The sequence below is a fragment of the Tamandua tetradactyla genome, chromosome 9 (genome assembly GCF_023851605.1).
Source record: "Tamandua tetradactyla isolate mTamTet1 chromosome 9, mTamTet1.pri, whole genome shotgun sequence".
Classification (NCBI taxonomy): Eukaryota; Metazoa; Chordata; class Mammalia; order Pilosa; family Myrmecophagidae; genus Tamandua; species Tamandua tetradactyla.
The window spans coordinates 113333369-113348733 of NC_135335.1; the positions used below are offsets into that span (position 1 = coordinate 113333369).

Below are 15365 nucleotides of genomic sequence, written 5' to 3' on the forward strand. Positions count from 1 at the left end.
ACTAAAGGCCAATCTCCCTAATGAACATAGATGCAGAAATTCTCAACAAAATATTAGCATATTGAAACCAACAACACATTAAAAGAATTATACACCATGACCAAGTGGGGTTTATACTAGGAATGCAAGGATAGTTCAACACAAGAAAATCAATTAATGTAATACAGCACATTATTAAAGTGAAGGGGAAAAATCACATGATCATCTTGATTGATGCTGAAAAACCTTTCAACAAAATTCAACATCCTTTTCTGATAAAAACACTCCAAAAGATAGGAATCAAAGGTAACTACTTCAATATGATAAAGGGAATATATGAAAAACTGATAGCCAGCATCGTACTCAATGGAAAGAGACTGAAAGCTTTCCCCCTAAGATCAGAAATGAGATAAAGATGCCCAATGTTACCACTATTATTCAATATTGTGGTAGAAGTTCTAGCTAGAGCAATCAGGCAGGACAAAGAAATAAAAGGCATGTAAATTGGAAAGGAAGAAGTAAAACTCTCATTATTTGCATTTGACATAATACTTTACTTGGAAGATCCTAAAAAATCTACAGCAAAGTTACTTGAGCTAATAAACAAATTCAGCTAGGTGGTGGGATATAAAATTAACATGCAGGGCAAAGCACCAGTGGCTCAGTGGCAGAATTCTCGCCTGCTGTGCCGGAGACCTGCGTTCAATTCTGGGTCTTGAAAAAAATTAATGTGCAAAAATCAGTAACGTTTCTATATACAAGCAATGACCTAACTAAGGAGTCAGTCAAGGAAAAAATTCCATTCAAAATAGCAACTGAAAGAATCAAGTACTTAGGAATGATCTTAACTAGGTCCGTAAAAGGACTTATACACAGAAAACTACTTAACATTGCTAAAAGAAATCAAAGGAGATCTAAATAGATGGAAAGACATTCCCCACACACAGATAGGAAGGGTAAATACAGTTAAGATGTCACTTCTCCCCAAACTGATCTACAGATTCAACACAGCACCAATCAAAATTCCAATAACATACTTTGAAGACTTGGAAAAGCTCAGTACCAAATTCACCTGGAAGTGAAAGGGACTCGGAATAGCTAAAAGCATTCTAAAAAAGAAGAACAAAGCAGGAGGATTAACACTCCCTAACTTTAAAACCTATTATAAAGCCACAGTGGTCAAAACAGCATGGAACTGGCTTAAAGATAGAAGCATTGAACAATGAAATTGAATCGAGACTGTAGAAATAGACCACAAAATCTATGGTCAACTGAGTTTTGACAAGGCCCCCAAAAGCAATGAGCTGGGACAAAATAGTCTTTTCAATAAATGGGCATGGAAGAACTGGATATCAATAGGTAAAAGAATGAAAGAGACCCCTATTCTACACCCTACACAACAATTAACTGAAAGTGGATAAAATGCCTAAATAAAAGAACTAACACCATAAAGCTTCTAGAACAAAGTGTAGGAAAAGTTCAAGACCTAGTAATAGGAGGTAGCTTCCTAGACTTTACACCCAAAGCACAAGCAACAAAAAAAGTTATAAGAAAAATAGATAAGTGGGAACTCCTCAAAATCAAATGCTCCTGCACCTCAAAAGACTGTCAAAAAAGTAAAGAGGCAGCCAACTCAATAGAAGAAAATATTTGGAAATCATATCAGACAAAGGTTTGATTTTTTTGCTTATATAAAGAAATCATATTTTTCACAAAAAAAAGTTGATTGTGATGATAAAAAAAAAATTTAAGCCTTTTAGCCTCCTATATCCTAGGACAACTAGAAGGAAAAAAAAAATCTGAGAGGATTGTATGGTAGTTCATGACAAACTCTGGCATCTGTTGTGTAACTACTTGTTGAACAGTGCTTTGAAAACTATTGTATTTTCCTTTCTTTACTTTGTATATATACTACCCTATATAATAAAAAAGCTAAAAAAAAAAAAATATATATATATATATGGAAGAAATTTCTAAGAAGAGAATGAGAAAAGATAGCCTAGGCTGCTCCTTGGGAAATCCGAATAACTGGGGTACAGAAGTACAAGCTACAAAAGGGACTGAGAAGGGGAGGAAGATAAGGAAGGGGAAGGAGAAGAAAGGGCAAGAGAGATACATACTGAAAAAAAGTGCAACACAAATGCAGATATAATACATCTGTTATAAAGAAACTTAGGTTCTCATAATAGGAAAATATCTAGTTGAGTGGGGGGGATTAAATCATACCCCCAACAAAAGACATGTTCAAGTTTTAATCTGCATTCTGTGGGTGTGAAACCATTTTGTAAACAGGACCTTTGAAAGATATTACTGTTAAGTGTGGACTTATTTGTGAATAAGATCTGCAAATATCTTATTTAGACATGGCCAATGTGGATCAGGATGGGCCTTAATCCACATGGTTGAAGCCCCAATAAGCAAAGGAAATTGGGCAGAGCAAGCAGTAGAAGTCAGAAGTCAGTAGAAGCCAAAAGCAGCAGAAATAAGAGGAACAGACACAAAGAGAGAGACCATCATGTGACGGGGGATTTCCACAATGCTGCAGACTCTGGGAGAAGGCAAGTCCCAGAAATACCTTGAGGGCTAGGCTTCTAGTCTCCAAAACCCTGAAACAATTTCTGCTGTTTAAGGCGACCCATTGTGTGGTATTTTTCACAGCAGCCCTAGCAAACTAAAACATTGGGATAACAATGACACATTTTTAAGTATTTTGTGTTGTTCAACCAAAGACAAAAATACAGTTTTATGTATATATTTATATAAAAATACATGTAAAATATGTAGCATATTAGCTTTCACAGTGTGACTGTGTGATTGTGAAAACCTTGTGTCTGATGCTCCTTTTATCTGCCTTATCAACAGACGAGTAAAACATATGGAATAAAAATAAATAATAGGGGGAACAAATGTTAAAATAAATTTAGATTGAAATGCTAGTGATCAATGGAAGGGAGGGGTAAGGAGTATGGTATGTACGAATTTTCTTCTGCTGTCTTTTTCTTTGTCTGAATTGATGTAAATGTTCTTTGAGATGATCATCATGATGGATATGTAACTACGTGATGATATTGTGAATTACTGATTATATACGTAGAACAGAATGATATGTTAAGAATGTTTGCATTTGTTATATTTTTTTAAAAAATTAATAAAAAAAAATATGTAGCATATTTTATTGGACAGGCCAAGAGGTAACAAACAATCTATGAAGCCCTTATGTCGATAATTAGCTAAATTAAATAACTTTTCTCTTTCACTAGGTAAGATTCATTCATTACAGAAATGATAGTTTCTACTGAGCATAAGGCAGTGTTTACATGATGACAAAGGAGAGTTATGATAAAGTCTATAAAATCAAGATTATTATAATGTAATGTGAGACAGATATGTTTATTTATTATGAAATAAGAATATGGGGTGGCCTAACATCAATGGAATTAAGCAATTTCTAGGAGGCCAAATGGATCTTGTAATTCTTCTTGTGATCACTGAATTTATTTGCAATTTATCTGTGCACAAATATGCAAACCTAAAAATGAGAATCTTACTTTCAGGAGTTTCTTTCTGCCACTGATTGAGTTCAGCAGTCAAACACTTTGCTTGCATAATTAATAATGATGGCTACAAAAAAAAAAGAATAAAAGAATAAAACAAAGTCATTCGGGGGAACTATTCATAGATATTCATACACGGAAATGTAAGCATTCATAATACTTTAACTGCTAACATAAATTATAGTCATTTAAACTATAAAAAGGTATTACTTACAGCAGAATTCTGTTTTATACCACACTAATTAATAAAAACTGCTTGTTATACCAATATATACTGTAATACATTAACCTTATTTCCTAAATAAATATTTCTTAAAATAAAAAAAGAACAGTATGTTATTTCTTACCAATACTTTTTAGACAAATTCGTTTTAAAAATGTCCTTTTTCCTCTCGGTAATCTTTCAGAAAAACTGTAATGGCTTTTAGCCGAGTAAGTAAAATTAAATTTTAAATAGATATATGGAAATGATTATAAAATGAGAAAGGTTCCACAAGTCACACATAAAGACCAGTTTTACTGGTTTATAAATTGTGTATCCCTTAGTCAAAGATTAAATAAAATTAAGATGAGTATGTTTTTTGACATCAAGTGAATCCAGTCATCCTAATTGCAAATCTATCTGGTAAATTTGTTGACTGATTAGCCCATAAGATTAAAGTCTATGTATGATTGAAGCTATATTTTAGAACACTTTTCTCTCCTATATACGATTCTTATTGGTGGTCAAACAGATAAAAATGTCAAATTTCAAAAATACAAAATATGTTTAAACCAAAAGGCAGCCAACAGTGTCATATCTAACCCAGGAGTGCAAAGACTCTGCTCTATATCATACAACTGCTTTGAAAAATGTCAGAGGAAAAAAAAACAACCTAAAGCCTCTTTGAAAGCTTTATATAATTAAATATAAATGCATTTACAGGCATTTAAAAATCTTTAATCTAGGAAAATTTAATTTCCCCAACTTAGGAATCACTTCCCAAGAAAATGAGAAGATAAGGTTGCTTACTGTACAATACTTTTCCAAATACAGTATTCAATTTTACCCCATACAACAAGCTCTATATTTATTGATGGATTTGAAATTTTTTAAGGACATAAAAAAGGGCTAAATTCATTATCAACAATTTTTAGATTAAGAACTGTTTTCCCCCTTGTCTCTCTCTCTCTCTCACTCTATCATTACAATATGGATTTTTATTTTTTTCATATAGTATAATTAATTAAAGCCATTATTCCTTTTTGATTGTTCAAATTATATCAATTTTTGATTTAATGATTTAAGGAATGATTTAAGGAATTATTTCAAATTGGTTCCTGCGTTTCTGACGTGGTCTTATCAATTTGGGGGAAATTTTATTGATATCATTTGTACCGAATGAATTGTCCTCCGAATTATCATGTGATAAATAAACTATGCAGTTTATTAAATTTTTGCATGATCAAATATATCTAACTTTTCTTTTTATATTAAGTAGATTTCTACTATTAACCAAGAAATTTTCTCTAATCTCTAGATTACACATATAGTCTCTTAGCTTTTCTTATAAGATTTTTCTGATAATTCATCTGCAATTTGAGTGCATGCAGTGAAAGACAGAAGCCAAATTTTATTTTCTTCCAGATGGATATTTAGTTGTACCAATATCATTTATTAAAAAATTCACTCTTTCTCCACACATTTGAACTATAACCTCCATCATATTTAAAATTTTTAATCTATTTCACAGACATATTTATTGCTCTAACCAATTCCATTTTGCCCCTATTATTCTAGTGGATACCTTAATCCTTTCTTTAAGCCTTGAGTAAAATCAATTAAGAGTTCATATACATAGTAACATCTGTGGCTACAGTATGGAACAAAGTAAATTCATTTTTGTTCTAATTTTAACAAGGTCTAAGAGTAGCCAACCAGCAATTCACTCAACTCTCTAAAGTATGTAGAACTGTTAAAAGATTTTTAAAAAAAAAAGCTGTCTTATTTATTTATTTATAAGAGATTGTTTCAAAAAGTTTTTATAATATTTCTAACTCTTAAATCAGAAAGAATATGGAATTTTGCAATACAGGTATTAACAAAGTTATTTACTTAGAGAAAGAAAAATAGACAGATAAACTTCTTATTCAAAACACAGTGAACTGCAGTTACCTATTTTTAGGAAGGAAAAAAAAGGTTCATACCTGAGCATTTGATTCAGTGAGTGTCTCAGTTCCAACAAGCGATAATTTATTCTGACACTTGAATTTAAAAGCAAAGAAATACAAGTCACATTATAACCCCTATCCTTTTATACCAGTGTAATACACATCTAAAACAATACCAGTGTAATACACATCTAAAACAATCTACAAATATTTAATTTAAGAGAAGAGTTTGTTTAAATTCTTCACTTTTTAAGCAAGAGTATTAGGAAGGCAGCCAAACAATCCCCAAAGTAAATACATCAAAGATGAAAGCAGGATCTACACAGAGTAAAGAAATAAGGAAAAGGAAAAATTAACTTAATCTGAGGGTAGATTAGAAACTAGGTAGCAAAAAACTGGGAGGTAAGATAAGACGTAAAACAATAGAAAAAATAGATAAAATAAAAAAGGTAAGATCATAAGAAAAAAGCTTCAGGAGATATTTTTTCTATGCCATTAAAAAATGCAAAACTGCTAAGTGACAATATTTCAGAGGTAAAAATACGGGTAATTTTAATTTTATTTCTGAATATTTCTAGTTTCAGTATTTTCTATAAAAATTTTAGTCATTTTTAAATCCAAATTTCTATACTAAAAAATATCAAATGAAAAAAAATATTGTATAAATTATCTTAAAAATACATTAATGATAGAAAATAGCAAAGTTATATTAAAATATATTTTGCAATTTAATTTTTTACTGTAGCAATATACATATAACAAAATTTGTAACAATCATTTGTAAAAGTCAGCGTCATTAATAATTTTTACACTGTTGTACTAATATTACCATCTTCATTAATAAAATTTTTCATCACTCAAAACAAACTCTTTAAACTTTAAGCATTTTCCCTCCCTATAGACCCTGGTAACCTTTAATCTACATTCTGTCTCAGTGAATGTACTTACTCTAGATATTTCATATAAATGGAAATCATATTTTTGTCCTTTTGTATCCAGATTATTTCACTTAGCATAATGTGTTCAAGATTCATCCATTTTATAGCATGTATCAGAACTGCATTCCTTTTAATGGTTGGATAGTATTCCATTTTATCAACATACCATATTTTACTTATCCACTCATCTGTCAATGGACAGATACTTGGCATGTTTCCACATTTTGGCTATAATGAATAATGTTGCTATGAATATTGGCATAAAACACATTTTTTAAAAAAGAAAAAAACTACTACTCTGTCGTAATCTAAATCTTCATCAGAAAGAATACAATGCTAAAAATGTTTTTGGGAGTATCAAAACTAGTTCTATTTCGCTAATTCTGAAAATGCACATAAATTTCAAATTTGACATTTTCTAACTAAACTTATGTTTTCACCCAAATTCCACCAATATGTGTTCTTCCTACATCTATATTCGCTTAGAGAATAACCCCACAAACCACACAACGGTCCAAACCAGGAACATGAAACTATTCATGATAATTTCTCCCCATTTCACATTAATTTCCAAGTTATCTTGGTCCTACCTTCTTAATTACTTTAAATCCATTCTTGTCTTATTTGCAATGACAGCATTTCGGCCTTCATCATTTCTTGCCAGAACCTTCTAAATACTCTTTTGCCCGAGGTCTCACCCTTTTGTATTACATTTTCTTCAGAGCCACTACAGTAATCTGCCCAAACCATATATCTGATCATGTCAATTCCATGATTATAATCCTTTAATGGCGCCCCATAGTACACACTCAGTAAAACTCTTCATCTTGTTAAGCCCTGCATGCCTCTCCAGCCTCCTGTCACAGTTGTTCCTCCCCTAATTTATATTAGCCGTATTATTTTACTTAAAGTTCTCTAAAATCCCAACATTTCTATATTTTGTTCTTTCAGCTTCACAGGCAAACCCCTATTCATCTTTTATTTTTAAATTCAGTTATTACCTCTTTTAGAAAGTTATCATTGACATCTTCAATCTAGGTTTGGTATCCCTAAGTAGTCTTTGGACCATTGCCACAATGCTTATAATATGCATATAACATAATATGAAGGCTACTGTCCCTATAAGATAATAATCTCCTTGAGAACAGGGATTGTTATAACTTTCATTCCTTCATCTAGTACAGACTTTCTTGAATGAATAATTATAGGTATAAATACTAAATAGTTATCATATAATGGTTCTTGGGAGCCAGCATAATTATTTCTTTTCAATAGCTTTTATTGAAATTGATTTAAATGTTATATTTATTGATATACTGCTTTTATCTCTTTATACTCACTTCTTCCATCTCTTTCCACATTCCTTCACATTCTTTAATAAGCTCTTCTTCAAGATCTGTAACATTTTCCACATCCGTAGTACTGTCTGGATCTAGATCTTGCTGATTCACTGACATGTGCTTGGCAATTTTCTTAGCCTTATGACAAGAAAAATCAATAAACAATGCTTACCAACTTAACAATATTTGTTGAACACGTATTACCTGCCAAACATTCACCCATTAGCAAGGGACACAGCTGTGAACAAAATGGACAAAATCTCTCCTACCATGGAGCTTACATTCTCATTAAGACAGACAATAGCCAAAAATTGTTTTGAAATATATACTTAACATATTTGTATGCTACATCATATCATTCGTAACATAGCAAACGATATACAATACAAGCACTATGCAGAAAAGAAAGGCAGAGAAGAAACACAAGGATTGCCAAGGCAGGGGCAATGTAATTTTAAATAAGATGGTCAGGAGTGGTCAATAAGAAGTTGACAATTGAGTAGGCATGAAGGAGATAAGTGAGTCATGGGCAATATCTAGGGGTATAGGCTACAGACAGAGGGAACTGCAAGCCCTAAACTCTTGAGGTGGGAGTATGCCTCATGTGTTCTTAGAGCAGTAAAGAGGTAGTATGACTAGGGCAGATTAGGTAAGGCAGAGAGTAGTAAGAGATGAGTACAGAGACACAACAGTGTTGATACTCCTCTGAGAATCTGCAATCCAGGCAACAAAAAGAATGTAAAAAAATTATAGAGGTGGACAGAATAGGACAAAAGCCTGTCTGCTTCAAATACTTAGAAGGGGGAGTCTCCTGGGAGGCAGAGGGGAAAAACAAACTGCTGTCAGCAATGGGACTCCAACACAACTAAAAGCAATGGCCCAGGAGAAGACAGAGACCCAGAAAGGCAAGGAATACACTGTACACTGCATTTGCCTTGGGCAGAACTTCCTGATAAGAGGGCTGTAGCTCCAGAAAATCCTTGTCTTATCATTAGCTAGTTACAAAACCAAGAAAGAGACATCCCAGGGAATAAATCCCAGAGCCAACAGTTTAAAGTATTAAAAAGTACAGTGTGAAACAAGAGTACAAGACAAACAAGGAAGCAAGAAATGGTGGTCCATCCAAAGGAAGAGGATAAAGAGACAGAAAACCCCAATGAAGACGAGTATTGGCCATATCGAACTAAGTCTTTAAAAAATGACCTGAAAAATTCTCAAGGAGATGAACAAAAGTACAGAGAAAGAACTAAAGGATTATCAGGAAAACAATGAATAAGCAAAAGAGAAACTTTGTAGGGAGATATGAATTTTTAAAAGGAACCCTACAACTACTGGAGTTCAAGACCACAAAAACTGAAATTAAAAATGCTCAGGGAGTGATGCCTCGATAAATTCAAGAAGGATTTGAACAATGAATAAAAAAGTATTCCCTTGGGGAATGTGAGAAAGGGGGAAAATTCAACTTCCCCAAGTGAAGAATTCTTGATATTCTCACAAGCAGTGGAGACAACCAAATAGGCTGAGCCCCCAATCTTGGGGTTTGTTCATATGAAATTTAACCCCACAAAGGATAGGCTAAGCCTACTTAAAATTAGGCCTAAGAGTTACCCCCAAGGGAACCTCTTTTGTTGATCAGATGTGGCCTCTCTCTCTTAGCCAACAAAACAAGCAAACTCACTGCCCTCCCCCTCTCTATGTGGGAAATGGCTCGCAGGAGTGTAAACCTTCCTGGCAGTGTGGGACAGAAATCCTAGAATGAGCTGCGACTTAGCATCAACGGATTCAGAAAACTTTTTCAACCTAAAGGGGGAAGAGAGAAATGAGACAAAATAAAGTGTCAGTACTTGAGAGATTTCAAACAGAGCCGAGAGATTATCCTAGAGGTTATTCTTATGCATTATACAGATATCCCCTTTTCAGTTTATGATATATTAGAGTGGCTAGAGGGAAGTACCTGAAACTATAGAGCTGTGTTCCAGTAGCCATGTTTCCTGAAGATGACTGTATAATGATATAGCTTTTGCAATGTGACTGTGTGATGGTGAAAACCTTATGTCTGATGCTCTTAAGAAATAAACAAATAATAGGGGGAACAAAGGTTAAAATAAATTGAGTAGATGTAACTAAAATAAATTGAGTAGGTGGTCAATGAGAGGGAGGGGTTAGAGGTACAGCATGTATGAGTTTTTTTCTTATTTCTTTTTTATTTCTCTTGCTGGAGAGATGCAAATGCTCAAAAAAAGTATCATGGTGATGAATACCCAACTATGTGATGGAATTGTGAGTTATTGGTGTAACTATGCATGGAATGTTTGTATGTCAAGAATGTTTATATGGGATGGCACAATATTACCTGATTGTAGCACAATAAGTACATTGAATGCAGCTGAATGTGAGAATGATAGAGGGAGGAGGGCTGGGGGCACATATGAAACCAAAAGGAAAGATAGATAGGGGCGGGCCGCGGTGGCTCAGCGGGCAAGAGTGCTTGCCTGCTATGCCGGAGGACCCCGGTTCGATTCCCGGCCCCAGCCCATGTAAAAAACAAACAAACAAACAAAATATAATAAAACAAGAAAATGTTTAAAGATGTTTCCCTTTCTTCCTCCCTTCCTTCCTTCTATCCTTCCTTCCTTCTCTGTCTTTAAAAAAAAAAAAAAAAAGGAAAGATAGATAGATGATAAAGACTGACATGGTATAATCTACAAATGCCTAGAGTGTACAATGATAGTGACTAAAAGCACAAATTTAAAAATGCTTTTGCATGAGGAAGACAAAGGAATCTCAATATTGTAAGGAGTTGAAAATAGATAGTCATTCATATTTTAAAACTTCAACTTCTGTGTGAGACTAAACCAAGAAATATTTATTTAGTACAAAATATATATTTTGACTAGTGCATTTCCTAATTTAATGTATATGGACAGTTTAATTGAACACCATAAGTACATGGAACCTTGAATAGGGCATGAGATTTTGTAGGTTTGTCCAGGTTAGTGTGATGCCCCAATAAATCCCAGAGTGATATGAACAGCAAATAAAGAAGTATTTGCAAAGTCCCCTTGGGGAAATGGGGAGAAAGACGGAAATTTTAACTTCCCCATTTGGTGAATTCCTGATATTCTCACAAGCAATGGGGACAACCAAATCAAAGGCTGAGCCCTCAGTCTTGGGGTTTGCCCCTATGAAACTCATTCCTGCAAAGGACAGTCTAAGCCTACTAAAATTTAGGCCTAAGAGTTACCCCTAGAGAACCTCTTTTTGTTGCTCAGATGTGGCCACTCGAAGCCAACTCAGCATGTGAACTCACTTCCTTCCCCCTTACATGGGACATGACTCCCAGGGGTGTAAATCTCCCTGGCAACATGGGACAGAAAGCCTGGATAAGCCAGGACCTGGCATCAAGAGACTGAGAAAACCTTCTTGACCAAAAGTGGGAAAAGAAAAATGAGACAAAATAAAGTTTCAGTGGCTGACAGATTTCAAACAGAGTCGAGAGGTTATCCTGGAGGTTATTCTTAGGCATTATATAGATACCCCTTTTTAGTTTATGGTATATTGGAGTGGCTAGAGGGAAGTACCTAAAACTGATAAGCTGTATTCCAGTAGCCTAGATTCTTGAAGACAACTGTATAAAGATATAACGTTTACAATGTGACTGTGAGATTATGAGAATCTTGTGTCTGATGCTCCTTATATCTAGGGTATGGACAGATGAGTAAAAAATATGGATAAAAATAAATACATAAATAATAGGGGGGACAAGGGGTAAAATAAATTGGGTAAATGGAAATATTAGTAGTCAATGAGAGGGAGGGGTGAGGGGATTGGTATGTACTAGTTTTTTCTTTTTTTTTTATTTCTTTTGCTGAAGTGATACAAATGTTAAAAAAAATGATCATGGTGATGAATATACAATTATGTGATGATATTGTCAGCCACTGATTGTATACCATGTATGGAATGTTTTTATGTCAAAAATATATGTTTATATGTTAAGTCTTTACAATAAAAATATTAAAATAAAAAAGTATATCTTTGGTGTTTATAATTTAAAAATTAAAAAAAAGTAATGGCAAAGTTCCTTGAGGGATAGGAGAAAAAATATGGAACTATTAAACTTTACCAACAGGGAAACCTCTGATGCTGTGTCAAATATTAGGGATACCCAATCAATAGACCAAGCCCTTGATCTTAAGGCTTGTTCTTGTGAAGCTTATTTATGTAGCAGTGAAGCTTAGCCTACATAAAGGTATGCCTAAGAGCTACTTCTGGAGGACCTCTTCATTGCTCAGATGTGGACTCATTCTCTCTAAGCCAAACTGTGCATGTGAAATCATTGCCCTTCTCTCTACATGGGATATGACATCCAGGGGTAAAAATCTCCCTGGCGGCAGTGGTGAGGACCTCCAGGGATGAGCCTGGCCCTGGCACCGTGGAATTAACGATGTCATCCTGGCCAAAAGGGGGAAAGAAGTGTACCAAATAAGGAATTAATGGCTGAGAGAGTTCAAATAGAGTTGGAGGCTACTCTGGAGGTCACTCTTATGCAAGCTTCAGTTAGACATTGCTGCCTACCATAAGTTGCCAAAACCATTCCAGCCAATACTAAAGAACACTGAGGGTGATATATAAGATTCTACAAAGGTTCCATGCATTAGGGTAACTTTCCAGAAACCTACAACTTCCAGGGACCAGATAAGTCCTGAAATGCAGAGGAGCCAGCCTCTCCAGAATATCAACTTGTTCCATCCCCCATGCCATATTATCGACAGTCTCTTCCAATATGAAAAAGTTAGGATGGACATAGCCCAAATATCCCTAAAGAGTGGGATAGAAAGATGTAAGGAGGAGTTATATAGATAAGGTAGGGTTTAACAAAAGAGTATGACTGCTGAATCATTTTATGGATAGTTCTTTTAGTTTCTAGTATCTTAGAGCAGCGAGAAAGAAGTAAAAACCTAAAATTGTGGAATTGTAACCCATACTAAACTCAGAAAACTTTTCTACAACTAATTGTTGCAATGTGCTTTGAAATTTATTACGTTTTTGTATACATATTATTTTTCACAAAAAAGAAAAAAATGTTGATTATGAAGATTAAAAAATATATGTTCTTTCTAGCCTCCAGTGTTCTGGAGCAGGAAGAAGGAAAAATCTGAGCTGATGGAATGGTCACCCATGACAAACTCTGGGATCTGTTTTGTAATTAGCTATTGAAGAGTGCTTTGAAAATTATTGCATTTTTCTTTCTTTACTTTGAATAAAAGGTTATACATTTTTGTTCTAGTTTGCTAGCTAGAATGCAATATACCAGAAACGGAATGGCTTTTAAAAAGGGGAATTTAGTGAGTTGCTAGTTCTAAGGCTGAGAAAATGTCCCAATTAAAACAAGTCTAAAGAAATGTCCAATCAAAGGCATCTAGGGAAAGATACCTTGGTTCAAGAAGGCCGATGAAGTTCAGGGTTTCTCTCTCAAGTGAGAAGGCACATGGCGAACACGGCGTCATCTCCTAGCTTTCTCTCCTGGCTTCCTATTTCGTGAAGCTCCCCGGGAGGCGTTTTCCTTCTTCATCTCCAAAGGTTGCTGGCTCGTGGACTCTCTGCATCTCATGGCTTCATCGTTCTGCTCTCTCTGAATCTCTTTCTCCAAAATGTTTCTTCTTTTATAGGACTCCAGTAAACCAATCAAGACCCACTCAAATGGGTGGAGACGTCATTCCCTAATCCAGTTTAACAACCATTCTTGACTAAATCACTAAATTTGCCAGATGATCTCATTACAGTTTCAAACATACAGTATTGAATAGAGATTATTCCACCTTTATGAACTGGGATTTATATTAAAACATGGCTTTTCTTACGGGGCATGCTTCCTTTCAAACCAGCACAATTTTTTAAAATTTTTTAAAAATTAAATTGAATAGCTTTTTAATATACCTACAAGATGCTAATACTTATAAACAAGATGAAATAAATTTTTAAAATGAGGGAAAGATTAAGATATTCTCAGATAAACAAAAGCTGAGGGAGTTAATTAATAGTACCATCATAAAAATGTGCTATCATGAATTGTAACAAATGCACACCAAAGCAAGGTGTGACAGGTGGAGTGGTCTATGGGAATCCTATATTTTATGCATGATTGTTCTGCAAACCCACAACTTCTCTAATATTATTAATTTTTTAAAGGTAAAAAGAAAACTCAGAATTAAAAAATAAATAAATCATCAATATCAAGAAAATTAAAATTTCAGGGCAGGCAACAGTGGCTCAGTGGCAGAGTTCTCACCTGCATGCCAAGAGACCCGGGTTTGACTTTTGGTGCCTGCCCATGCCAAAAAAAAAAAGTTCAATCTTGAAAATTTAGTTAAAATATCTTTAACATATTTGGCAAGCCAAGGCCTCATTTCCTTAATGTAAAATGAGGGTCTACAAATTAATTTTAAACAGAACAAAACAAAGCAATTAACCATTTAAAAATCTTTTTAAATGTGCCACAAAAGTCAGGAGACATTACATTTGGAGGGAAAGAGAGAGGTAGTGAAAGACTGTGATTGGGATGGGCCAAATGGAAAGACTTCTGAGGTAGGTATCAAAGTTTTATTTCTTGACCTGCATGGTAAGAATGGTGTCTGTCTTATAGTAATTACATGTGTGGGGTTTTCTTTGTACCTGTGCTTTAACAATAGACAATATTGCAAGGTTTTCACAATCACACAGTCAGACTGCAAAAGCTGTATCATTAAACAATCATCTTCAAGAAACATGTAACAGGGGAAGGTAGTCGGTTCAATTGTCACGTCAGCTTAGAGAGAGTAGCCACAGGGGTCACTGGGCCCATACAGTTTCAAAAACCTGCAGGGCAAAGTCCATTCGATTTCAAAGTGTGAGAGTCATTTATCTTCGGGGCTTTTGAAAGCAGCAGTCCCACCCTTTCCAAGGGCCTACACTGAGGCCTGCCTCTCTCAAAACACAACCTTGGGGGACACTGGGGAGGCCACCTTTTTCTCGGCTCCACCCTCTCCAAGCATCGGGGCCATACCCAGGCTCCCTGCCATCTCTGGGGCACACACTCAACCCCTCCATGTAGTGGCAGCCAGGCTCTCCTCAAACCCCAGGAAATGTGCTTTACCCTCTCCAAGGCCTGAGGCGGCATGACTCTCCCACAGCAACCAGGTGGAAGGCCCATCCTCTGCCTTCGGGGCAAACACACCCTCTCCACTGGCTTGCGTGGGTATACTCTCCTGGCCCAAGGCTTCCTGACTTCAGACCTCAGCCTCCACGGTTTTGTCTCTGAAGTTATTTTTCCTCCAGTGTACCTTCTCTGAACCCCCCAGTACAGACTGGCAGCAGCTCTGTTTATAGAGTCCAACAGCAATCTCATTGGCTTTCTATGTAGT

At 35.1% G+C, this 15365-nt stretch overlaps 1 protein-coding gene across 5 annotated transcripts in view; it reads right to left on the reverse strand.

Annotated features, from left to right (window-relative positions):
• CENPK (centromere protein K) overlaps positions 1 to 15365 on the reverse strand; it is a 161451-nt gene that overhangs the window by 140995 nt on the left and 5091 nt on the right. For 4 of the 5 annotated variants that reach the window (XM_077117313.1, XM_077117311.1, XM_077117310.1 and 1 more), the window contains exons 2-4: positions 7963 to 8100; positions 5721 to 5777; positions 3528 to 3600 (exon numbers count right to left, since the gene is read on the reverse strand). In XM_077117313.1, coding sequence (XP_076973428.1) covers positions 3528 to 3600; positions 5721 to 5777; positions 7963 to 8100 — 268 coding nt within the window. Of the gene's footprint in view, positions 1 to 3527; positions 3601 to 5720; positions 5778 to 7962; positions 8101 to 13398; positions 14273 to 15365 lie in introns of those variants that run through there. The other variant, XM_077117312.1, reaches the window with a different exon arrangement.